This window comes from Schistocerca cancellata, chromosome 3, assembly GCF_023864275.1.
Source record: "Schistocerca cancellata isolate TAMUIC-IGC-003103 chromosome 3, iqSchCanc2.1, whole genome shotgun sequence".
NCBI classification, from domain to species: domain Eukaryota; kingdom Metazoa; phylum Arthropoda; class Insecta; order Orthoptera; family Acrididae; genus Schistocerca; species Schistocerca cancellata.
Genome location: NC_064628.1, coordinates 365,122,715 through 365,149,411, shown reverse-complemented (window position 1 = coordinate 365,149,411; position 26,697 = coordinate 365,122,715). Strand labels below are relative to the sequence as shown.

The following is a 26,697-nucleotide window of genomic DNA, read 5'->3' as shown; positions in this document are numbered from 1 at the left end:
GATTCTTATAACTGATACGCCTATCTAACGCCCAAACTCTCAGATGTCAGACACACAGATCCGTAACAAACGTTGTATACAGATAGAGTATCAACCAAAACACCAATTTAGTTCGTTCTGTGTGCTGTAATTCAGTAGAACATTCGTAAACTGTAATTAAAAATAACACCAGAACTACGGAGAACAGCAGAGCCCTATCTGTGATTGGTAGTTTCGTAGATCTCTCAAGGTTGAGTTGGTAGAGCGTGAGGTCGTCGAAATAAAGATCCAGCATTCAAAACCATCTGGCGACAATTCGTTTTAACTGTTTACGCATGCAATTGTTATAAAGGAGAACATTTTCCTGACATGTAAAAGGACTTCCTGGAGTTCGTAGCAATGTTCTTTTGGCAGTCTACTTTCACTTCGTTAGGTGAAAGTACCAAACCTGTAGGGTACATTTGTATGGATAGGTGTTGTGTCTGTTGGACATGTGTGACAGAACAGACATCACAAGTGACAATGCAGCTAGTGCATTTTTAGTTTCACAGGAAAAAGATAAACATTCAGAACACTAGAGTAAAGAAATAACTGCTTCACACATACGGAAGTATTACACACATCAAAAAAAGTTTAGCATCACCACGGTTCCGAGAGTTCGGGAACCTGTAGAAAAAATTGGAATAGATATAAAAAAAACATCATTTCCACCGTTTCTGCTTCTGATAAAGACCACACATTGCATGTTTTGCCATTATACAGCAAGACCTTCAGAGGTGGTGGTCCAGATTGCTGTACACACCGGTACCTCTAATACCCAGTAGCACTTCTTCTTGCATTGATGCATGCCTGTATTCGTCGTGCCATACTATCGACAAGTTCATCAAGGCACTGTTGGTCTAAATTGTTCCACTCCTCAACAGCGATTCGGCGTAGATCCCTCAGAGTGGTTGGTCGGTCACGTCGTCCATAAACAGCTCTTTTCAATCTATCCCTGGCATGTTCAGTAGGGTTCATGTCTGGGGAACATCCTGGCCACTCTTGTCGAGCGATGTCATTATCCTGAAGGAAGTCAGTCACAAGATGTGCACGTGGGGGGCGCGATTTGTCGTCTATGAAGACGAATGCCTCACCAATATACTGCCCATATGGTTGCACTATCGATAGGAGAATGGCATTCACGTATCGTCCAGCCGTTAGGGCGCCTTCCATGACCACCAGCGGCATACGTCGGCCCCACATAATGCCACCCCAAAACAGCAGGGAACCTTCACCTGGCTGCACTCGATGGGCAGTGTGTCTAAGGTGTTCAGCCTGACCGGGTTGTCTCCAAACACGTCTCCGACGATTGTCTGGTTGAAGGCATATGCGACACTCATCGGTGAAGAGAACGTCATGCTAATCCTGAGCGGTTCATTCGGCATGTTGTAGGGTCCATTCGTACCGAGTTGCAAGGTGTCGTGGTTGCAAAGATGGACCTCGCCATGGGCGTGGGGAGTGAAAATGCGCATCATGCAGCATATTGTAACATGACATCCTGTGGCTGCACGAAAGGCATTATTCAACATGGTGGCGTTTCTGTCATGGTTCCTCCGAGCCACAATCCATAGCTAGCGGTCATCCACTTCAGTAGTAGCACATGGGTGGCCTGGGCGAGGCATGTAATCCACAGTTCTGTCTCTTTGTATCTCCTCCATGTCGGAACAGCATCGCTTCGGTCACTCTGAGACGCCTGGACACTTCCCATGTTGAGAGCCCTTTGTGGCACAATATAACAATGCGGCGCGATCGAATCGCGGTATCGACCGTCTAGGCATGGTTGAAGTACAGACAACACGAGCCATGTACCTCCTTCCTGGTGGAATGACTAGAACTGATCGGCTGTCGGGGCCCCTCCTTCTAACAGGAGCTGCACATGCATGGTTGTTTACGTCTTTGGGTAGGTTTAGTGACAGCTCTGTACAGTCGAAGGAACTGTGTCTGTAATGAAATATCCACAGTCAACGTCTATCTTCAGGAGTTCTCGGAACCGCGTTGATGCAAAACTTTTTTTAGTCCCACAAATCATACAGTAAAAATGTCATCATTGGGGTATGAACACAGGACTCTTGGTACAACGGTTTAATGCTCTACCAACTTTCCAATGGAAGCTCTACGTATTAGTTTTTCACAGTTGTGCTTTTCTCTTTCTCTATAGTTCTGGTGTTAGTTTTAATAAACGGTACGCCCGTTCTGCTGGACGACGGCACGTAATACGAACTAAATTAGAGTATTGGTTTATAGTCCGTCGACGTACAACGTTTGGTACCGATATGAGTGTCTGACATCTGGAGGTCTGGGTGTGAGCAATGGATCCACCTTCTTCTATGCGGATGCACAAACATGTCCGACTTCCTGTGGGAATCTCAAAGTAGCGAACTTGGAGGAAATGGACAGGGAATGCAGATAGGTGGCGCTCGGGTGGGAATGTGGATCGGCCATAAGGCTTGTCGAGATAGTTCGTGCAGTTGCGATAACACTGAGTCCCATATACCACAGTGGTTAGCGCACCTGCCTAGTAAGCAGGAAGTCCTGGGTTCGAATCCTGGTCCGGTACACATTTTCTCTCTTCGCCGCCGATTCCTCCTAATGATCAGATGCAGGTGACAGCAGTGATCAACTCCCTCTCCTTTCCGTTCTTCCCCTCTCTAGCTTCAGTTTACACATAATGTATCACAGCTGTGGTTCCGGCAGGAACAGACACCACCCACTCATACGTATCATTATCGTCTGTACGACTGTACGACCTGCTCCAAAGTGCCTGCATCGTTGCTGCACATTGCTGTCAAGCATGACAGCTACGTTATGTAGGCTGCCTGAAATCAGGCGGAACCACTCAGCATGAAGAAACTGAATGACAGCGCGCACTTTACACTTGGCAGGAGACTCTACTGTTCTGCGCATGTCTATGCGCTCACTGTGCACTCAGAAGTGAGACATGTGACGTGACGCTATCGACGCGACGTGCATACTCGAGACACTGTGCAACTGATGTGCACAATGCTTCATCAGATTTACAGTGATAAATCCTGCCTTACGTGAACGACGTCACCGATATGGGAGTTGCAGCTCACCTGTGTCGCCGGGGTCGTGAGTTCGGAACTCTGCCAGCAGCGAGTCCCGGCAGGCCAGTATCTGCGTGCTGAGCTCCCGGATGGCGGAGCTCTCGACGAGTCCGACGCGCTGCCGGAAGGTGAGACGCTTGGCGCGCGACGTGGCTGTCGTGAACTGCACGAAGTGCTGCGACAGCTCACTGCCCACCAGCTTCAGGTAGGCGCCCTTGTTCGAGCCCAGCTCATAGTAGTTGGACGCCGAGAAGATGGTGATCACCTGCGCACAGCGGAGCATACGTCCAGCATTAGCCAAATAGTGGTGAAGCCTGAATGACAGAGTCGTACAGAATTGCTGGATCAGTCCGTTATTCGATGTATAACGGACTAGCTCAGTACTTGGCGTCACCCAAAGTTTGCATTTGTTTAAGTCTTCTGTTAGTAATGTAACAGAACAAAGAGAATGCTCCTCTGATCAATTTCAGGTAGGGAATCTGGGATCGGAGAAGTCAGCTTAAGGAGATATGGAAGTAAACTTGTATACCACTTTGTCTAGCATTACTATTTTCCACCTTATTTACAACTAACATACATACAAATTTACATGTACTGTGTAAAGCTAGCCTCATTACCAGGAAGTAATGATGCAGGTTTTGTTTACTTTACTTATCCATAAAGTGGCTCTGTTCTATCGCATTTACATTGTCCTATGACAGAACGTGCTATTATGATGATGATGACGACTGGATTATAGGGCTCTCAGCCACGCGGTTATCAGCGCCCATACAAATTCTCAACATTTCCTCAGTTCAATCTTGCCACTTCCATAAATGATGATGAAATGATGAGGACAACACAAAAACCCAGTCATCTCGAGGCAGGTGAAAATCCCTGACCCCGCCGGGAATCGAACCTTGGACCCGTGCTCGGGAATCGAGAACGCGACCGTGAACATGCTAGGAATCAATGACAGCTCCGTTTATTACTCAGTGCTATTCAGAGACGTACAGTACAATACACTGGAGGAGTTCCGGTACAGTATTTCCTGGTCGCTGAATTGGAAGGTGATGTCCTATTCCACGGCCTGCGAGGTTACCTGACCTGAATCCCCTGATAATTTCGTATGGGGATATTTAAAGTCATTTGTGTATGAGATCCTAGTGGATACGGAGATGGAATTAGCTGCCAGAATTGTATCTGCCTGTCATGTGATTCGAAACACGCAGGGATATTTTCAGGGTGCGTCAGAATCTTGTTCGCAGATGTTATGCATGCATGGAAGTTGACGGCCGTCAGTTTCAGCCCGTTTTCTAAGATACGATAAAAAATGGTACATTCATTGTGCCGGTGATGGTATTTACAGTTAACTAATTTAAATAAAAAGTACACAGTAGTGTGATTTTACTCCTATTATCTCCTTAAGCTGGCTTCTCCGACCCAAGGTTCCCTACCTCCGATTTTCAGTTTAGTATCGTCTATGTTCTGTAAAATTTTTGGACGCTCTTACGGAAACACCTAGTAGATTTCATCAATATATATTTTTTATTTTTCAAGTAAATTCAGTAGTATATGTGAATATTGCACGTAATATGTGTCGTTGAATAAACTTACATTTATTATGTGGACCATGTTTGGTTGAAATCAGTCCAGTGGTTTATGAGGAGAAGTGACGTAGGTACATCCGCTTTTATGTCATGGATGGGTGTCGCTGATATTTGTTTTCTGGTACTTGGTGTTACCTACTCGGAGCCCCCATAAATCCAACTTATTAACGTCATCAAAATCATGTGATGTGATTACCTTTATGGTTACTGTCGACTGCAGGTCTATGGTACCGGAGTTAACTTACACTGTCACATTTTTGTAACTATTGACTACATAAGTATTGGTAAATGAAACCTGTCTTCACAGCGCAGTATTTATTTCGTAAACAGATCCCAAAAGACGTTCAGTCAGCAATGGCTTCGGGCGAGTTTTTCGCTTTTGCCAACCAACATTCAACGAAATTAAAATTTCTGATTGGATTATTTATCGTAAGTATAGGTTAGTGGCTTATAGCTGAATCGTATTTATCGCAGTAAGGAACTCGATGACACCTACATAGGTTATCACGAATACCGAATGTGAACTAATCTGGGTGAAGTTAAGCATCAGTGGTCGGTCAAATGTGGTAATCGGGTGACCTTATAGACCGCCCAGGTCACGAACTGCAGTGGTAGAACGTTTCAGAGAGAACTTGCAGGATATCATTTGTAGCTTTTTTGATCATGTTTTTGTAACAGGGCGTGACTTCAGTTTGCCAGGTGTAAACTGGGAGAGCCATGCTGTCAAAGCTGGTGCCAGAGACAGGGATTCGTGAGACATTATTCTGAATGTTTTTCCGAAAATTACTTCAGCAGATAGTTAGAGAAACTACTCATGAAGGTAACTTCTTAGACCTCCTAGCAATAAACAGATCTGAACTTATCGAATCAGTTAACGTAAAGGAAGGTATCAGTGCTCGATCATAAGACTAATAACAAATAATGGTTTTACAAGGAATCTCAAGAGAGGTAGGAAGATGTTTCTGACTAGCCAGAGTGACACGGTACAAATTGCACATTATCTGAGTAGGCAGCATCAAATATTCAGTGATGAGGACGAAGACGTGGAGCAGAAACGGAAATATTCAAAAGTATCGTTCAGTACGGCTTAGAGAAACACATTCCGAGCAAGGTCTTAATGAATGGGAAAAACCCACCGCGGTTTAATAACCGTGTTTGCAAACTGCTCCCTGAACAAAGAGAGCTTCATCTGAAATTCAACTGAAGTGAAGACCTACCTGGGAACAATAGCTGAACGAAGCGAAAATGAGCGTAAAGAGGTAAACGAGAAAAGCGTTCAATGACTTCGAAAATACAACTTTGTCAACCGACCTGAGTAAAAACCCTAAGTGGTTTTGGTCTTATGTAAAAATAAGTCACTGAGTGACCATAACGGCACGGGAAAATGACCGAGAGAAGGCAGAAATACTACCTTCCGTCTTCCGAAATTGTTTCACAGCGGAAGAGCGTAATACCGTAGCGTACGACCTTAGCAGATATTGAAATAACTGATTGTGGAACAGACAAACACCTTCAATCACTCACTAGTGGAAAGGTATCAGAATGAGTTGAGATACCACTAAGGTTATACAAAGCTTATGCCAAAGAGCTTGCTCACATTCTATTAGTAGTTTATGATACAACGTTGGAGCGACAAAGAGTAACTAGCGACTGGAAAAAAGAGCAGGTCAATTCTGTTCCCGAAACTTGGGTTGGGTTGTTTGGGGAAGGATACCAGACAGCGAGGTCATCGGTCTCATCGGATTAGGGAAGGACGGGGAAGGAAGTCGGCCGTGCCCTTTGAAAGGAACCATCCCGGCATTTGCCTGGAGCGATTCAGGGAAATCACGGAAAACCTAAATCAGGATGGCCGAACACATTCCTCCCGAAAGCGAGTCCAGTGTCTAACCACTGCGCTACCTCACTCGGTGGGTTCCCGAAAGGATCGTAGACATATGCATATAATTATAGGCATACATCACTGACGACAGTCTGTTACACAGTTATGGAACCTGTTTTATGCTGTTGTATTGTGACGCGTTTGGAAAAAGAAAATCTCCTCAATAAAAATCAACACGGATTCCCCAAACAGCGATCTTGCAAAACTCAGCTCGCTCTGTTCCTCCATAGCGCTGTAGGCAACGGCGCTCAGGTTGATGCTGTGTTTCTTAAGTTCAGGAACGCACTTGATATACTCCCACACTGCCATTTAGTGAAAAAACATACCGACCTACCGAGTATTGGACCTGATATGCGACTGCATACAAGACTTCCATGCAGATAGACCTCAACACGTCACTCTTAACGGAACAAAATCGAAATACTTAAAGGTAATATCCGAAGTACCCCAAGGAAGTGTGACACGAGCGATTGTTTACAATGTACATAAATGATCTATTAGGAAGCGTCGCATGCTATTTAAGACTATTCGCAGATGACGCTGTTGTCTGTAACGAAGTAGCAACTCCAGAAGAGAGTAGAAGATTTGCAGAATGACCTTCAGAAGATTGATCGATGGTGAAGCCTCTGGCAGTTGATCAAGAACGTAAATAAATGTAACATATTGCACATACATTGGAAAAGAAAGCCGCTTCGGTACAACTGCACTACTGTTGAAGCTGGCCGTTGTGGCAGAGCGGTTCTACGCGCTTCAGTCTGGAACCGCGCGACCCCTACGGTCGCAGGTTCCAATCCTGCCTCGGGTATGGATGTGTGTGATGTCCTTGTGTTAGTTAGGTTTAAGTACTTCTAGGGCACTGATGACCTCAGATGTTAAGTCCCATAGTGCTCAGAACCATTTGAACCATTTTGAACTACTGTTGAGAAACTGCTGGAAATAGTGTTTACCGTAGAATATCTGGGAGGAACTGTACAAAGCGACCTTAAGTGTCATGAGAACACAAAACAAACAGTAGGCAAAGCAGATGCCAAACTCAGATTCATACGAAGAGTCTTAAGGAAATGTAACTCATGCGCGAAGGAAGTGCTTTTTCGACCGTTTCTTGAGTGTTGTTCATCAATATGGTATCCTTACCAGTAGAACTGGTAGAAGAGATACAGAAGATGCAGTGAAAAGGTCACGTTTCGTCATGGAATCGTTTAGTCGACACGAGAGTGTTACCAGCATGCGCAACAAACTCCGTAGGCAGACGTTACTAAGCAGCACTGTGCATTACGGAGAGGTTTACTATTGAAATTTCGAGAGAGCGCTTTTTTTGGAGTGTCGGACAACATATTATATCCTCCCACATACATCTCGCATAATAACTAGGACGAAAAAATCCGAGAAATTACAGCTAATCCAGAGACTTACCGACAATCATCCTTACTACGCGCCATTCGAGAGGGGTCAGTATGTGGTATCAGAAGTATCCTTCACTAGACACTATTTGATTACTTGCCGAGTAAGATGTAGATGTACATGTAGACTTTACATCTATATGACCTAACACAGGCCGGCCGTTGTGGCCGAGCGGTTGTAGGCGCTTCAGTCCGGAACCGCGCTGCTGCTACGGTCGCAGGTTGCAGTCATGCCTCAGGCACGGTTGTGTGTGATGTCCTTAGGTTAGTTAGGTTTAAGTAGTTCTAAGTCTAGTGGACTGATGACCTCACATGTTAAGTCCCATAGTCCTCAGACCCATTTGAATCATTTTTGATCTAACACAACATCATAAGCGATGTTTAGCGTCTCTACAAAACCAATACAACGAATTCGAAAGTAAAGAAAAGCCTAAGAAATTTTGGTCTTATGTCAAAGCGGTAGGTGGATCAAAACGAAATGTCCAGACACTCTGTGACCAAAATGGTACTGAAACAGAGGATGATAGACTAAAGGAAGAAATACTAAACGTCTTTTTCCAAAGCTGTTTCACAGAGGAAAACTTCACTGTAGTCCCTTCTCTAGATTGTCACACAGATGACAAAATGGTAAATATCGAAATAGATGGCAAAGGATAGAAAAACAATTAAAATCGCTCAGAAGAGGAAAGGCTGCTGGACCTGATGGAATACCAGTTCAATTTTACACAGAGTACGCGAAGGAACTTGCCCCCTTCTTGCAGCGGTGTACCGTAGGTCCCTAGAAGAGCGTAGGGTTCCAAAGGATTGGAGAAGGGCCCAGGTCATCCCCGTTTTCAAGAATGGACGTCGAACAGATGTGCAGAACTATACACCTATATCTCTAACGTCGATCAGTTGTAGAATTTTGGAACACGTATTATGTTAGAGTATAACGACTTTTCTGGAGAATAGAAATCTGCTCTGTAGAAATCAGCATGGGTTTCGAAAGAGACGATCGTGTGAAACCCAGCTCGAGCTATTCGTCCACGAGACTCAGAGAGCCATAGTCATGGCTTTCCAGGTAGATGCCGTGTTTCTTGATTTCTGCAAGGCGTTTGATACAGTTCCCCACAGTCGTTTAATGAACAAAGTAATAGCATATGGACTATCATACCAATTGTGTGATTGGATTGAAAAGTTCCTAGATAACATAACGCCGCATGTCATTCTCAATGGAGAGGTGTCTTCCGAAATAAGAGTGATTTCCGGTGGGCCGCAGGGGAGTGTCGTAGGACCGTTACTATTCACAATATACTGTATATAGATGACCTTGTGAATAACATCGGAAGCTCACTGAGGCTTTTTGCGGATGATGCTGTAGTATATCGAAGGTCGTAACAATGGGAAATTGAACTGAAATATAGGAGGATCTGCAACGAATTGACGCATGGTGCAGGGAATGGCAATTGAATCTCATTGTAGACAAGTGTAACGTGCTGCGAATACATAGAAAGAAAGATCCTTTGTCATTTAGCTGCAATTTAGGAGGTCAGCAACTGTGTAAGACGTGTATATTTCTATTTTTATTGTCAAATCACAATTTATGAAAGATGTTTATATTTTATTAGTAGAATTATGTAGGAACAATTAATATTTGTCACTTTGGAAATAATTGTGGTAGCAGGGAATGTCTGCACCAAGTTATTGTTGACAAGAGAGACCGCAAATTGATATAATTTTTAAAAGGGCGGGAGAAACCGCGTATGGATACATTTTAAGAAAAGAGCGGGAAAGACCGCGCATTGATACATTTTGTAATGGTAGCAGGGATTATCTGCACCAGAAAGCGTTGTTGGCAGGAGAAACGGCACTTTAGCGTTCGTAGGAAGTCAGTAGTAAGCGAGAAGTGAAGCGAGTCGGTAGTAGGTCTGAAGCGAGAGGTTGAGAGGAGCGGTGTGCATGCCAACCACTAGCTATGATTTACAAGAGATTATAAACGGATGTACAGAGACATCAGCTAACTATTATAATAAGAGGAACTAATATTATTGAATTAATTTTTTGAGAACCTCAAGACTACTGAAGGTATGTTTGCGCATTGCTAGTTGTAAGATTACTGTAAAAAGTAAGTCCCATTTGAACGTTTGTAAAATCATTTCATTCAGAATATAATAAACTTTTGCCAGCAATATTGCATTTCTAATTATAATCCATCACAAAAACCATCAACGTAAAACTTTGCAAAATTTTATTGTTGTTAAGAAAAAGTTTAACTATGAATTACGTAATTTCAGTCAAATTAATTATAGAATAACGTCAGCTTTGCTTTTAAAGAATAACGTCAGCTTTGGTACTAAATACAGTCACTTGTTATGAAAGCCCACCAGCAGCTAATAGAGTATAGTAAAACAGCGTAAGTATATTCACGTCGCAGTTCGATGTAGCAGTCAGATGGCGAACCAGTAATAGTAAAACAGGTAAGGAACAGTTTTGGGTATTGCAGATAACGACTGAGGGCCACGACGACGACACATTCTATGTTTCGTCGAAATAATCAGAAAATCACTTTTAATAAGCAGCAATTAAATTTGTATGCGAAGATAGAGAAAGAGAATAAATTTCAAAGGGAAGATTTCATTTGTTATTATTAAGCAAGAGATAGAAATCCTAAGGAAAGGTTTCATAGTTTATTGTAAAAGGGAAGGTTACAATAACAAAAGAGGTATAGAGAGGAGACGATAATGTTTCAACTGGAAGCAGTTAATTCCATAAATTATCTGGTAGTAGGCATTAGGAGTGATTTAAAATGGAATGACCATATAAAATTAATAGTCGGTAAAGCAGATACCAGACTAAGATTCATTGCAAGAATCCCAAGGAAATGCTGTCCGAAAACAAAGGAAGTAGTTTATAGTACAGTTGTTCGCCCACTGCTTGAATACTGCTCACTGGTGTGGGATCCGTATCAGATAGGGTTAATAGAAGAGATAGAGAAGATTCAACGGAGAGCAGCGCGCTTCGTTACAGGATCACTTAGTAATCGTGAAAGCTTTACGGAGATGATAGATAAATTCCAGTGGAAGACTCTGCAAGAGAGACGCTCAGTAGCTCGGTACGGGCTTTTGTTGAAATTTCGAGAGTCAAGCAGTATATTGCTCTCTCCTACGTATATCTCTCGAAGAGACCATGAGGATAAAATCAGAGAGATTAGAGCCCACACAGAGGCATGGCGAGAATCTTTCTTTCCACGAACAATAAGAGACTGGAATAGAAGGGAGAACCGATAGAGGTACTCAAGGTACCGTCATCCACACACCGTCAGGTGGCTTGCGGAGTATGGATGAAGATGTAAATGTATACAAACACATCCGTCCACCCACCATTTATGGTATACGACATCACAAAACGCAGTATAAACACAGATTTAATGATGAAACAAATTTTCCGGAAGGCTAACGCTGTTTTAGTTTATACTGGCACCGGTAGACCCTCATTCTTTAAAGAATGGAACTCTCATCTACACAGCAACAAAATTAGACACCACATTAATTAGCAAACGAGTTAACGTGTCAAATATATGACGCTAAGTATGTAACCACCAAATTTACAAAAGGTTTGAAATTATACTGAAAGTTAAAGGGAAGTCGCTTAGAGCTCTCATTACGAAACACTAGATCGTTATGCTCCTGGTGATTTTGGCTACATTTTAAGCAAAAGGAAGTCGCATTTCCTGAGTCATGTTTTATGCTGAAGTTTTATTGCACGAACTGTGAAATTGTATTAAGTGATAAACTTTTCTCTTTTCATCATTTTGTGGGGGAGATCAGTGACAAAATATTTCATGAAGGTTCGAAATTATCTCTAAAATTTCTTGAATATCGCTGAGTTCTTACATTCTGAAATTATCGGTAAATAGTCCGGGTAAATGAGCGGTGTCACTTACGTTGCCTCAAGACGGACATAGAGTTTCTGACTGTAATACTCGTGTTACTGTGTTAAACTTTTAACGTAACAGGTGCACACTGTCCAGTTACATTTATATGGCCACCTGTCAAACGCCCTAGTAACCACATTTTGCAGCGCGAGGCCTGCAGGAAGAGAGTAAATGAGGATGTGGAAGGCACCGACAGCGATGTGGAGCTGTGCCAACTCCAGTGTCGTTGTCAGCTGCACTAGGTTTCACTGTAAACGAATAGCCGATTCGAGATTCTACAATTGGTTGTCAGTTGGATTTAAATCCGGGAGTTTGGTGGTCAGGGAATACCGTCAACTCGTCCAGGTGCACTACGGACCACGCATGTACATTGCGAGCAGTGTGGCACGTCGCATTGTCGTGCTGGTAGGTGCCATTGAGCCGCGCAGAAACAAACTGCATCTACAGTGGCCGTAGTCTCCAAGGATAGATGCCTACTTCTGTTGATCCTCGCGGCTTCGAGAATGACGAAACACCCATAGGATGCCACGAAAACATTCCCCGAGCCATAACGTTCCCTCCTCCGAGCTGGACCCTGTGTTTCGGACAATTCACGCCATACAGGCTAGCGGCCATCTTTACGATGAAGCATAAAACGTGACTCATCTGTCCGCCTGTCGCCGATCAGTGAACTTCCAGATGCGATACTGGCGTGCAAATTCCACTCTTCGACACCGATAAACAGCCGTCAATATAGGTGCATGGTACCAGGCACCCACTGCAGAGGCCCATACGCAGAAACTTTCGCTGAGTGGTCATTGAGGTGATATTGTTAGTAGTCCCTTGGTTCATCAAGCGGTCAGTTGCTCAATATTTGCAGTTCTATTCGCCCGTACACATCTCCGCAGCTATCGTTCATCCCTGTCATCTAAAGCCAGTGGTGTACTACAGATGCCGTCCGTTGTGGCCGAGCGGTTCTACGCACTTCAGACCGGAACCGCGGTGCTACTACGGTCGCAGATTCGAATCCTGCCTCGGGAATGGATGTGTGTGATGCCCTTAGGTTAGTTAGGATTAAGTGGTTCTAAGTCTAGGGGACTGATGACCTCAGATATTAAGTCCCATAGTGCTCAGAGCCATTTGAACCATTTTTTGTACGACAGTTGTCTCGGCGCCCGTTTTGGAGGGCGCCATATTTCCCTGCATGGTAAACGGCTGCAGGCGAGCAGTTTACAGACTTAGCAGTTTCGGAAATGCTTCCACACTTGCCCCCCCTCCCCCACTCACCACTCCTAAACATGTTTTATACTCCTAATATACCCTCAACTGCTAGTGCTGCTAAATACCGTTGTAAGCGTTTTGTTTTTTACAGAAAATTGTAATTTCGGTGATATTTTTGATGCCATGCAGAAAAATAAAGCTTCAATAGCATCTGAGTAATAGCGGGCAACATCTCTGCCAAAGTTGTTATGATGCGAGAGACTGTTAGTAGAATCTTTGCTTACCACTGGAGTGCAGTGTTGGAGAAAAGTGGAGGAGTCGAGTTGTATTTTGTGGAGGAGTGAGATGTGTTTAGGCCGTGTTTTATGCCGGAAATAATTTTCTTATATTACTTTTCCTTTATGGAGAGATATTTTGTAAATTCATTCAGGAAGACTTCAAAAGGTACTGTAATAGCGCATTTGCTCAGACATGCAAGTGTAGTAGTTAATTCTGCAGGATTTAGAATTGGAGATTTTTATGATAACGTACCAATGTGTGATTTACTTATTTTTCTTCAAAGATGGATAGAATACGTGTTTGTAAGGAAGTAAAGCGAGCTTGTTCAGGCTTTTCCGCTATTAATGTAAAGTGAATTTTTGATATTCCAAGCGTTAAAATATTTTGTCTGAGTGATATAAAGTTTCGGTAATACAGTTACTTTATCGCTTACCCATCAATGAGCTTTGTATCTTCATTTGAAATTTCACATATATGATCTAGTTTTTTCAAGTTTCTCAGAAGCAGAACATTAATTGACAACGATCATTTCAGCAGTAAGATTTATTAAGATAGAAATGTTGAGAATATCTCTATAGTTTAAAGCGTACAATGCATATCACATGTAGTTTGAATTTTTATTTTTTTACTAGCATAGCAGCACCAGTCACAGTAGTTTGGAGGTAGCACCAACAAAGTATTTATTCATTGTGCAAATAGATAGGCCATTTATAATTTACGTGTGATAAATTAACATTTCAACGGTGACATACTTTTCAGGACAGTTTTGATAGTTATTTATATTTCATATACTTTCGCATTCAGATTGCTTGTATTATTGCTACCGGGACTGTTTCCTTAAATTTAACAGAACAGACTTTACTCTCACCACAGGCGTTACATTGCACAGTTAAATGTTGCATTTCCGGATTAACTTTTGCAATGCTAATCACTTTTCAAAAATTACGAAATTACCTACGAATTTAAATAGGAGCTTAACTGTTTCTCTATTCACCAATTCAACTTCACACTACGACACAGACAAAATACCATTAAACACAACTATGCATTACCATACACAAAAAACTATTTACCCTCTTTCACCGTCTCTGAGTGGTTATTGCGTGTTAATGTCGAACATAGGTGGTGGTCACATTAATGTGAGTGATCCGTGTACTCCTTAATAAGCAGATTATGACAGCTCTTTAAATATAGAAAACGAAATTTTTGGTGCCTGTAGAAGCCATTAGATAGGTAACCTACAACTGGTATTGGGTTCTGGGGTAGTCACCAAGTAATACAGATTAACTTACGCAAGCATTTCTGCTGCATATTGTATCTGTTTGAATACCTTCTCGTATAGTATAACGGGCAGTTCATTAGCTTGTGGGAAAAAAAGAAAAGAAGAAAACCCAGCCGCACCCTGATGGAATCTGCGCAGACGATTTATGACCATTGCTGGTGCACTACCCAGCCTGAGTGTGCTTTTTAGGCAGTTTCTTTCGTTCATTTAGTCAAATAATGGGCTGTTCTCCAATTTTCACCTCAGAACATACGACACACAAACAGCTAAAATACGACCATTCGCAAACGGAGTTTTAAACATTCGCTGGCGATGCACTTGACTCCTCGCCCTTAGGTGACTGCATGCAACATGCTCACTGGACATTTGGGCTCAATTCCGAGCAGGACTCGTCACTGAAGACAATTCTACTCCAGTCACTGAGTTTCTAGGCCGAAGACATGTCTGGAGACGCTATGGACAGCAGTGAGATACTAACTTGATTGTTCCCCACCATACGGCCGGAAACCAGGAGTGATGATCTGAGACGCCACTTCTTTTGATAGCAGGACCCCTTTGGTTCTTCAAATGGCTCTGAGCACTATGGGACTTAACTTCTGAGGTCATCAGTCCCCTAGAACTGAGAACTACTTAAACCTAACTGACCTAATATAGAAACTGAGTAGTCCATGCGCATCATAGGCAACATCAAGGATAGTACGAGCTCAGGAGCGCCGTAGTCCCGTGGTTAGCGTGAGCAGCTGCGGAATGAGAGGTCCTTGGCTCTAGTCTTCCTTCGAGGGAAAAGTTTAATTTTTAATTTCAGACAATTATTATCTGTCATTCCGTCCGTACGATGCGAGGTAAAGTGCGCCGTAGTATCGGGCAAGGTAGAAGAATCTTTTTACCCATTCGCCAAGTGTACAAGTTAGGTGGGTCGACAACGTATTACTGTCGTGTGACGCACATGGCGTCGCCAGTGTCGTATAGAATGTATCAGACGTGTTTTCTTGTTGAGGAATCGGTTGACCTATGACCTTGCGATCAAATGTTTTCGGTTCCCGTTGGAGAGGCACGCCCTTTCGTCTACTAATCGCACGGTTTTGCGGTGCGGTCGCAAAACACAGACACTAAACTTATTACAGTGAACAGAGACGTCAATGAACAAACTGACAGATAATAACTTTTCGAAAATAAAGAAAAAAAATTTTTACTAGACTGAAGACTTTAACCTCTCGTTCCGCAGCTGCTCGCGCTAACCACGGGACCACGGCGCTCCTAAGCCCGTTCTCTCCTTGACGTTGCCTATGATCCGCATGGACTACTCAGTTTGTATATTTTGCTTATTTTTTTCATAGTTCCACACAACTTCTTCCTGTTTTCTCGGTTGATCTGTGTTCAGTTTTTCAAGGCCTATCCACTATGCCAACTTATAACTTAATCTGAGGGGGGTGCGATGGGGAGGTTCCCTTGTAAGGACATCACACCCATCCATGCCCGAGGCAGGTCGCGCGGTTCCGGACTGTAGTGCCTAGAACCGCTCGGCCACTCCGGCCGGCCCCCTTTGGTTGTCATCCGCAGCATCCATACAGTACAGCGGTAAGTCGACTATATCCTACGCCTCGTTTTGTTGCTCATCGTGGTAAGCAAGATGATGCCCGCCCCCACAGTGTGAGAGTTTCTACTGCCTGTCTTCGTGCTTGCCAGATTATACCTTGGCCAGCAAGATCTTTCCCAAATTGAGAACATTTGGAGTATTATGGGCAGGGACCTCTTCTGTCTCGGGAGTTTGACTATCTAACGTGCCAGGAGGACAGTATTGGGCGCGATGTCCTTCAAGAGGACATCCAACAACTCTATGAGTCAATGCGAAGCCGAAAAATTGCTTGCATAATGGCCAGCGGTGAGCCAATGCGTTATTGACTTTCTCAATATATAAAGCTCTTTCTTTTGAATTTATGATCTAATTTTTATGAAATTGTAATCATTTGCTCTCTGCACATATACATCACGACTGCTAATATCCGTCGCATTCGGATGATTCCTTCGTGGTGCATCTTTTTCTGTCATACAGCGTATGTTAACGTGGTAGTAAAGGTACTTGAGTCCCCCTATCATTTCTATAAACGTATCTGCCATCTTATAAAAGTAAAGTAAATTAAACTCTTCGGAAATTTTAAACGGCAGAGAGCCGATCTGTTCAGTATCGCACCTAAAAAAAAATTTCTACTTCATTTCAATACTGTTCTATAATATTTGGTGGGTTTGTAATATTTTCAAAGTTACGGAGAATTTAATATTATAGTTTATGTTCTAGTAATATTAATTCTGATGGTGTGTTTGAGTTATAGTCTTACGCGTAAAGAATGACATTTTGTCCATCAGCTTCTGTAGATTAAATATTGCTTTCCGAAACATTCTTTCAGTTGCATTTTAAAATTACACTACATATTCCTTTTTCAGTAGGTGATACCACCTTGGAGAATTCCCAAGTCACTTCGTCCACTTAAAACCTATTATTCTAGAATGGTCTTTAGCTGTTATCGTTCCTCAGTTCATGATTGCAAAACGCGGGGTACATATTAGACTGCATTCAATATCAGAAATACACAGGAATCCTGGAATACAATTTCTGAACGATTGTATAGTAGTAATGAAATTGACAAGCAATCAGCAATGTTCTGTTGTTATAAATGTTTCTTTTGTATAAGACAAAGAATGAACTCACTTTATAAAAAAAATTGGTTAACGTCATAGAATTTGTTCTCAGATGTCGCGATCGACTATGCTTCGATAATACATTGTGAAATTACAATTTGACCACGCTGATTCTTAGGTGCGGTTGATCCGCTGAAATGCACAGCAATCACGCCTCGTTGGACAGCTGGACACGCGCAGATAAATCTCCGGGATAAGATTTGTGTGTTCATACGAGACCGTCGCGAATAGAACTGTCTTAGCTACTGTTACTCTTTGCTGTATATCTGAAAACAAAAACCAGATATCAACGATGCAGACGGAAATACTAGAATAGTCATATGCTAGTACCATTTGAGAAACGGGGATATTTTGTTGCAATTAATGAAGAATTAAGAGTAAACTGATAAAAATTTGTTAATTACCGTTAGTTTAGAGTGTCAATGTCCTCTTTCGACGAGATACTAATTTTTTTAAATATTACGTTTTTCTATTTTATTGCTGCAGACCTTGTTATTCCGAATTGTAAGACAATATTCTTTTTAAATAACGAAATGTTATAAATGGAATGTCAGTCTGCTGCTTGAGAGAGCGAGCCTAATTAAACGAGTGTAGGAATGCATACGATCGACTATTAGACGAGCATGAAGAAGAAACGCTTAGTAGTCTGGCTAGGCAACAGCTGCTTACCACTAACTTGAAGTAGTCATATCCGAAAATATTCACATCAACAGCAGTGCCCAACAAAAATAATTACATAGCAGCAGGCCGCACAGGCCATGAAATATCTAAGTTGCATATGTAAACCCACGGGAATTTAGTTTCTTAAACCATTATCAAAGATTCACAATGATTTGCAGGAAGGTACCGCGTTCTGCAAGAAAATCAGCAGCTGACAAAAATATACTTAACGCTGATAATTAAAGCAAGGAAACCTAGAAGGCTGTAAAAAACGAAAAGAGAAAAGAAGCACAATAACTGACAGATAAAAGACAAGTATATGTCGATAAAAGTTCCACAGAAACTATCAAATTTAGTGAATCAAATCTGCCATGCATAGGAAAGAATCTATAACAAAAATTCTCAATATTTATCAGTCTGGCAGTAAAAAATCATGTGGCAAGTACGACTTTGTTACCCACTACAGTTAGGATAAGAATACAAACCCTTAAAAATAAGAATTCAGCTGGCGTGGATGAATTACCAATGTGTACACAAAGGCTGCACTGCCAGTATTCTGGTCCCATTAACTGACATAAAAAACTAAACTCCGCCCGATCAGGCCATGAAGGACCAACGGTACCTACTGGCCGCCGTGTCGTCCGCAGTCCACAGTCGTCACTGGATGCGGATATGGAGAGTCTAACATAATGAATGAATATTTCGGTTCAGTCAGTTTTTCAGGGTTATTGTGTGTCCATGAAAGAAAAGTGATGTGGAGATACAGAAAACTACATATCTAAATTTACGCCGCCATCATTTTCAATAATAATGGAATCCATAGTACAAGCATAATTCAGTGAAGCACAGTTACGTGTCGGGAGTAGTAGAAGTACTGAATCAGACAAACGGTATCTAATGTGCTAGACAAAGATGAATGTGCCACAGGTATATGTTTTTAATCTACAAAAGACTTTGAAACTATTGACCATGGAGAACGAAAGAAGCATTAGGAATAAGAGGAACTGCTAATGAGTGATTCCGATCGTATGTGAAAACATGGAGCAAAGTTAAGAAGAAAAAATTGTTTCAAAGAAAGGAAATTTTTTGCTTAAATATGTATCAGTTCGAAAGTACATTTACACAGGAATCCTCCAGGACAACAGGTTAGAATCAACATTATTTTTATAAACAGCTATGATTTTTTTCGCACTGGCGAAATATTGTTTTTGCTAATGACGAAACACATGTAAATCACAAAATTCCTAGTAGAGAAAACGAATGAAACCCGAAATGGTGATCATCGTGCGATAAACTTTAACTACATGAGTCTTCTTAAACAGCAAATATAATTCTGTAAAATTAAATGTGGATGGAAGTTTCATGACTGTATGGAATCACAAGAATTAATAGTGACTGTCATATGGAGTGGAATGAAGAGACAAGTACACCAGCAAAGAAAGCGTCACCAGCACGCTATGCCCTTAAGAGTGCAGTCACCAGTGTGTAACAGACAATATATTATAGTTATATACTGCTCTTATGAGAGCTATATTTTGACTCATTTATAGAAAGTCACGCACACAAAACCCGACTAAAAATAACTACCGTGCTCCCTGCAAAAATCTGTTTAAACAGCTGGAGATACCAACTGAACTATATGTGTATATCTGCTAACATGTTAGGCTTATCAAGGAGACTATTAGCATTTATCTTACAAAAACATCAACACCGATTACAGTGCAACAACAGCCACTCAAGACGTACATTCAAAAAGAGCAAGCAAACGAAAGCCAGGAAACAGCATTTTCTACAAGGGAATGAAGTTCTACAACAAATTGCTCAAAGAAATCAGAGACCAATCTCATCGAATTATTTAAAAAGTCATCTTATAATTCTATTCTTCCCTGAGACGTTTAAGTCTTTTTCTTATCTACGATAATGATCAAAGCAGAAGAAATGATTTAAAATTTGTGCTGTGGCCAGCACTCGAACCTGTATATTTTGTATACGGGGCAGAAACACTACTCATTCACCGCCACAGCACTCTGGTCAACATCGTCCAGCTTATTTTCCTTACATTGTCAGTACTGCCAGGGCTCTCCGGCATTGTAATAGCACCCCAGCATTGGGCGTAAAGGGAAAGTCCTATGCCTTAGGTGATGTTATAGATCTTATAATTATATTTTTTCCTGAGACATTTAGGTCTCTTACGGTAATAATGAAAGCAGAAGATATGAGTTGAAATTTATGTTCCGTCTGTGACTCAAAACTGGGTCTTCTTGCTTGCTAGGCAGAAATGCTAACCATTACACCACAACAGCACAATATTGACCATACTTCTGTGGTGTTGTAATGGTTAGCAGTTCAGCCTCAAAAGCAAGGAGCCCCAGGTTCGTGTCTTGGCCTCAATACAAATTATAATTCACTTCTTCTGCTTTGATCATTATCGTTGGTAAAGAAGGGACTTCAATGTCTCAGGGAGAAATATAAGATCTATAAGATCACCTGTGGTGCAGGACTTTACCATTACGTGCAACGCTGGGGTGCTATTCCATTGCTAGAGAGACCTGGCAGTAGTGACAATCTAACGGAAAATAAGCTGAAGATATGAAATGAAGTTTCTGTTGGCTAGGGCACTCAACTTGTGTAGTTCGCGCAGTAATATTGACCAAGGTACTGTGGTAGTGTAATGGTTAGCATTTCTACCTAGCAAGCAAGAAGACCCGGGCTTGAGTGCTGCCCATCGCATTAACTTTAATTCATTTCTTCTGTTTTGATCATTATCGCTTAAAAGGTCAGTTAAAGAATATACAGAGTAAGGAACAGTGGAAAAATTAGCATTATTTAATAACAATCAACTGCTAGTAAACTGTCTTAGTTCCATAAACTTTACTGTAGAATGCTGTGCTCAGGAACTGTGACAGTTATTTCTAGTCTCTTCGCATTTTCTTCAACACAACATCTCATTCATTGTGGTGAGGTGATGACTCAGCTTTGTCACATGAATAAGGGGTAAAATGAAGAACTGAATCGGATGGTGGAAGCATCGTCAAGGCTCTGATGCCATTCGAAAGTGAGTGTGTATGTGTGTCTGTATGTGGGTGTGTGTGTATGTGTGTGTGTGTGCGGGTGCGCCATTCGAAGGTGAGTGTGTGTGTGTGTGTGTGTGTGTGTGTTTGTGTGTGTGTGTGTGTGTGTGCGCATGCATGCAGTGGAGTAGAAGAGACAGAGGTGCTGTGTGCTGTAGTGTAGCGTGTACTGTGTACACTAACTAGTGATGTGTTACAAATGAAGAATGTAAAAGGATGTTTATCTACGTTAATTATGAACTTGTTTGCAAGTGCCTGCGAAAACATGTCAAACACATCAAAATTAACAAGAGAACGTGTTAATCTAAACCTACATGAGGTAATATGTTGTTGCAAAATTTATTTAACTTTTCCAAAAGTCTTTTCTTTTTCAGTTAATATGACATGTGTAATAACATTGTGTAAATTATCAGTGGATGAATAAGATGGTAAATGCTCCTATCATAGCATTTAAAATGGGAATATGTTCTGGGCAGAGCTAGGGACGTAAAAGAAGCGAATTAGTTCTTCGACTTATCTGGCAGCTTCAAAGACACTTTAATCAAACTATCTAGACACATTCACGCTTTTTTAGTTGTTAGTATTGGTACTCATGTCATGTAATATGTCCATCGTGTCAAATAGAGGAACATGATGTCATATCGAATAACATGAGACATTCTGGTCATGTCATCCAACATGACATTTGTCATGTCGTGCAATATGACAATATCCCACTCTGTGATACTTCCTATGATAGATTCACCTCCACTCTCAGATATGCATTCCATTGTCTAACTCTCTAGAAGAACATACATTTGCATCTAATTGTTCCTACACCCCTCACCATATGTGCAGTGGTGCTTGAGTTTTGGGGCAGATTTGATCCCCTCGGGGAAAAAATTAACCCCGTCACTACACAGAAATCAGAGAATTGTTTTAGCGTCTTCCCCCGGAAACAAATTCACTCCTAGAAATTTTATGCCCCCCCCCCTCCCCCAGAAAATTTTTTTTAGCTGTTACGTGTATGTTCTTCAGCCATACAATATTATATATTATTTACTGTGGCTGGCGAAGCTTCCAGATTTTGGGCACAGGATTAGGAACTTTAACGTATAAATTGCAAGGCGCAGATGCAAGTGTGTCAATACCTCAACACTCTACAAGTAAGAAAGCTAATACTGAGCTGGAGAAGTAGAGCTAACAAAAAAAAAAAAAAAAAAAAGAGAGAGTATCTGACGTCATTTAAAGGTCTCTGAACCTGCTAGGTAAGACGAAAAGCTGGTTCGCTTCTTTTACATCCCTACTCTGCGTAGAAGGTCTTCGCCTTTTTACTGCAATGGCAGAAGAGTTTTCAAGCATTTTTAATTCATGTTCTCGACTTCAATTCAACCATAATTTTCACATTAGACCGCCATAACTTGGCAACCGATGTAAATTTTCGTTGAACTGGGTGACGACTGATCCAATGAAGGTTATTCTTATTCTCTTTCGAGCCATGTTGCTCATATCGTGGCAACGGATAACGCTATCAGAATACTATAGGACGACCATTAATTACATGTATTTGTCTACTTCCTTACAACATTACAATCGATTCGCAAAAGTTTGACACTCAGAAGCGGCGCGCCGGCCGGTGTGGCCGAGCGATTCTAGGTGCTTCAGTCTGGAACCGAGCGACCGCTACGGTTGCCGGTTCGAATCCTGCCTCGGGCATGGATGTGTGTGATGTCCTTAGGTTAGTTAGGTTTAAGTTGTTCTAAGTTCTAGGGGACTGATGACCCCAGATGTTAAGTCCCATAGTGCTCAGAGCCATTTTAACATTTTCAGAAGCGAGGTAAAAAAAGTCCCAATAACGTGATTTTTTTCACGTAAAATCCGACTGAAGCTGGTTTTTTAAAATCTAATTTTCAATTTTACGGTAAAAATGCATTTTTTATTTATTTGGTTCACTTTAAACTGTTTCTGCGTATTCAGTTCACGTAAGAACGAATTGTATTTGCTACGTTTAAGTGTTTTTAAACTTTCGTATCTTGGCAAAGAATAAAGATTGCTGAACAAAGTAAATTCGTTTTAATTTTATCCATTTACTTACCCTAGTGCAAAGTTAGAACCGATTCGTACATGTTTAATGTATGTAAGTGACGCGCCTCAAAAACCTCCCAGAGAACCGTGTTTTTTTTCATGTTTTTGCGCATAAAATCCGATCAACGCATATGCAAATGGTGCCATTAGCTGAGAATCAATTAACATCTTTTTTGAAAGCAGTTAATCGATTCGTATAATTTGCCTGAGCGCCATATGCGGTTGGCCTTTAATCCTTGCTTAATATAGTTTAACGTAGGTACTGTAAGATAGGTGTTCGAATGGCTATACAAATGCCCGAAGGCCAAGGATTAACTATAAATAAGTAACTAAAGTCTGTACCGCTTCCATCATCAGAGATTCAATATAGTCTCTGCTGCTAGACCTAGCTGGGTACTATAATTTAAATGTTTCGAAAACATTACTTTTGAGGACAACGTGATCTCGGATATCTTCATCATAAGAGCCGTAGAAGCGCCTGTACTGGGATCGTATGTACAGTAAGTCAACCTGTTAAGGACCTTAGTATAAACGTCAGCCAGATCACAAGAGTGCGTAAGTACCTTCAAAACTCCGAGCTACTCTGGAAGCAGTGCACAAAGACATAAAGATTAACGTCAGATATAATACCCTGACGTCAGAAGCTTATCTGCTGTCATAATGACAGTAATAGCGTGCAAACAACATTTTAAATGTGACGAAAAAGGCTGGCTGTGGAAGTTTTAAGGCTGAGAGAGTTATGGTGCCATATAAATAAATCCCCCTAACACTGGCTGACGCATATTCGCCATTTTCCAGACCGAGCCCGTTTTGCGAAATGGGGAACTGCCACCGAGGATATTAAAACTCTGAAAAGACCTCGTCTCTCTCACTGTTAGGCTGAACGGTAGCACTATTACATCGCAGAGCTTTAGTCCTGTTATATGCTGTTTACGTCAACTTGTTTTATGAATCTCGCTGACAGATTAAAAGTTTCTGCCAGACAGGGAGACGAATTCAAACTCTGACCTGTTGCAGGAAATACTCTTACTGACTAAGCTACCCATTTATTAGTTACCAGTAAACCCTAGCCCCGATTCTTTAAAGAATATTACTCCCACGTAAGAAATGCCGAACCTACCGAACTAAGTGTCGTACAGTGATATAATTTGACGGTACGTCCAGCGGTATACGTGGATTCTGTCTGCAATATACGTTTCGAATTGCGTTACTAGTAAAGAACCAATAAATTCAAATAATTCACCCGGATATCCTGAACAGCCCGCTCATCGAGATACACAGGACAGTCTCGATAGGAGGCGGCATGGCCGCTATCGCAGTTGATGCAGCACGAAGGAGGAGGCGGACAATCAAAAATGGCTCTGAGCTCTATGGGACTTAACTGCTATGGTCATCAGTCCCCTAGAACTTAGAACTACTTAAACCTAACTAACCTAAGGACATCACACACATCCATGCCCGAGGCAGGAGTCGAACCTGCGACCGTAGCGGTCGCGCGGTTCCAGACTGTAGCGCCTAGAACCGCTCAGCCACTCCGGCCGGCGATCAGACCATCCGGCAGCCTAGTGTAAATAACACCACGGGAAGAATTCAGAGTTATTCAGAGTTCTGTCGGTCTCGACACCAACAGGATAGCCGTGGAGTAGCGAAGCGGCAACCAGTTTTTGTGCTTGAGAGACAGAAGTATTCTCCAAAAGCAAAGTACCATTGCGTAAACGAGAGCAGGATTTCACACGACTGGCAGTTGCATCAACATCGTTCTGAATAAGAAATGGATTTATCGTGTCAAAGAATTGACTGTCTTCAGTACGTAAAACCACAAGGAAACAAGGAACCGTGATGCAGCCGGGAGAGTCTTTGAATTGGGAGCTTTATTCCGTTTACTTTTGGTAGACATGGACTGCTAAGATGATGATTCGCTCATTACGACAAAATCCCCCATGATTGACAGCGTCTCCGATGGCACGCTCCTTCCAACTGCTCCCTCCCCCACAACCCGCGCCACGCCACCCCTTAGAAGAGGGCTTACCCACCCCACCTTAGGTGATTGTTCGCACCTCAGGTCACACCTCCATATCACTTACAGAGGGACCAGTCGGCAGTTTGGCGAGGTAGCAGCTTAGACTATCACCCTTCCCTGGTCCTGACCTCTACCAGGGTGTACGTGCGAGCCCTACCTGTCGATCCGAGACTGGGAATTACATCTTACCCAGTCATCTGATCCGTGTCAGACGTATGGGCAGGCCTTCAGGAGGATACAGGGAGGAAGAAGAAAAAGAGGAGCTTCCGCCGAAGCGGAGGAAGGAGAGGAGAAGGTGAAGAAGAAAGGAAAAAAGGAACGGAAAACAGTGATGAGACTGTTCTTATAACAGCTACTGAAAATGCGTTACACATTCCCAACAATACCCCAGACATGTTCCCCAATGGAGGGGAAAAGGAATAGCAAGAGGACAGATATGCAGCACGGAAGGGAAAGGTGCTGCAAAGGGGTAGCCAAACACGAACCCACCAAACAACGGCGAGCCACCAGGTGAGGGGTGGGGGTGGGTGTGGGAGGGAGGGGGGCCTAATTCGTGATGAACATAAAGAAAGTTTATTTTCTGCGAATAAAACAACTTTGGCAGCGTCCACTGGTGCCATAACCGAATCAGTAACGTTTTCATCAACCAGTTTTTCATCCTTGTGCAGTAGCTACAGTATCTCTCAGTACTCATCTGTGGTCTGCGACGATATAGCTGGTAATACCAAGTACATACCACAGGAGGACAGTGTGTCGCACACTGATGTAGGCGAGCGACACGAACATCCTCGTGTCAATACCATTTACGTTAGTGTAGTTTTGGAGAGTGGAGCTACTTTTACATACAGCGCGCTGTCTTTCATTAAACGTGCTTCCACTATGACAGGGAGGAAAATGACAATACGAGTACACTAAAACTAGGTGCGAAACGGAAACGTAATGTAGAAAAGTGGTGCGGGAATATTCTGAAAGGCGTTAGGGATTATGTGAAGGAATACGAAATGCGAACGGAGGGATTAGCCAATAAGGGAAGAAAGAAAAATTAAACCGGTGTGTTCAGATAGAGATAGACTAAAATGTTCGACGAAATTTAGTGAAGAAGAAAGGTTGAAAATGTTTTCGGGATGGTGGGCACTGGGGAACACTGAAAAGCAGATAGATTTCATAAAAAACAGTATGAAGAAATCAAACCCCCATATCGGTATGTGTGAGTTGGGGGCACGAGACCTCAGTCAATAAATTATATCGCATTTTTTTCATGTAAATAACAAACCTCTCCAGGTTTGTAAACTATTCTTCATGATACAATAGACATAAACGGTCGTCCTGTACGTACTGTACTGGAGAAACAGAACAAGATTATCAGTATCCCCAAGTGGGGTAGCGTGACAAACAGCCAAAGATCGACGAAAATGTAAAAGAAGGAATCGGACACTTTATTGGTCTATTTCGGAAACTGTAAGGAAATACACAAGAGCAAACACATCCAAGCATTTCATTGATGGGGTAAGACCATTTCAAAAATTCATAAAGATTACGTGACACAATGCCGAGTTCATA

General features: G+C 42.1%; 1 protein-coding gene across 1 annotated transcript in view; it reads right to left on the bottom strand.

Annotated features, from left to right (window-relative positions):
• Positions 1–26,697, bottom strand: part of LOC126175053 (serine/threonine-protein phosphatase rdgC) — a 1,927,531-nt gene that overhangs the window by 147,654 nt on the left and 1,753,180 nt on the right. The window contains exon 13 of the mRNA XM_049921565.1: positions 3,093–3,348. Coding sequence (XP_049777522.1) covers positions 3,093–3,348 — 256 coding nt within the window. The remainder of the gene's footprint in view (positions 1–3,092; positions 3,349–26,697) is intronic.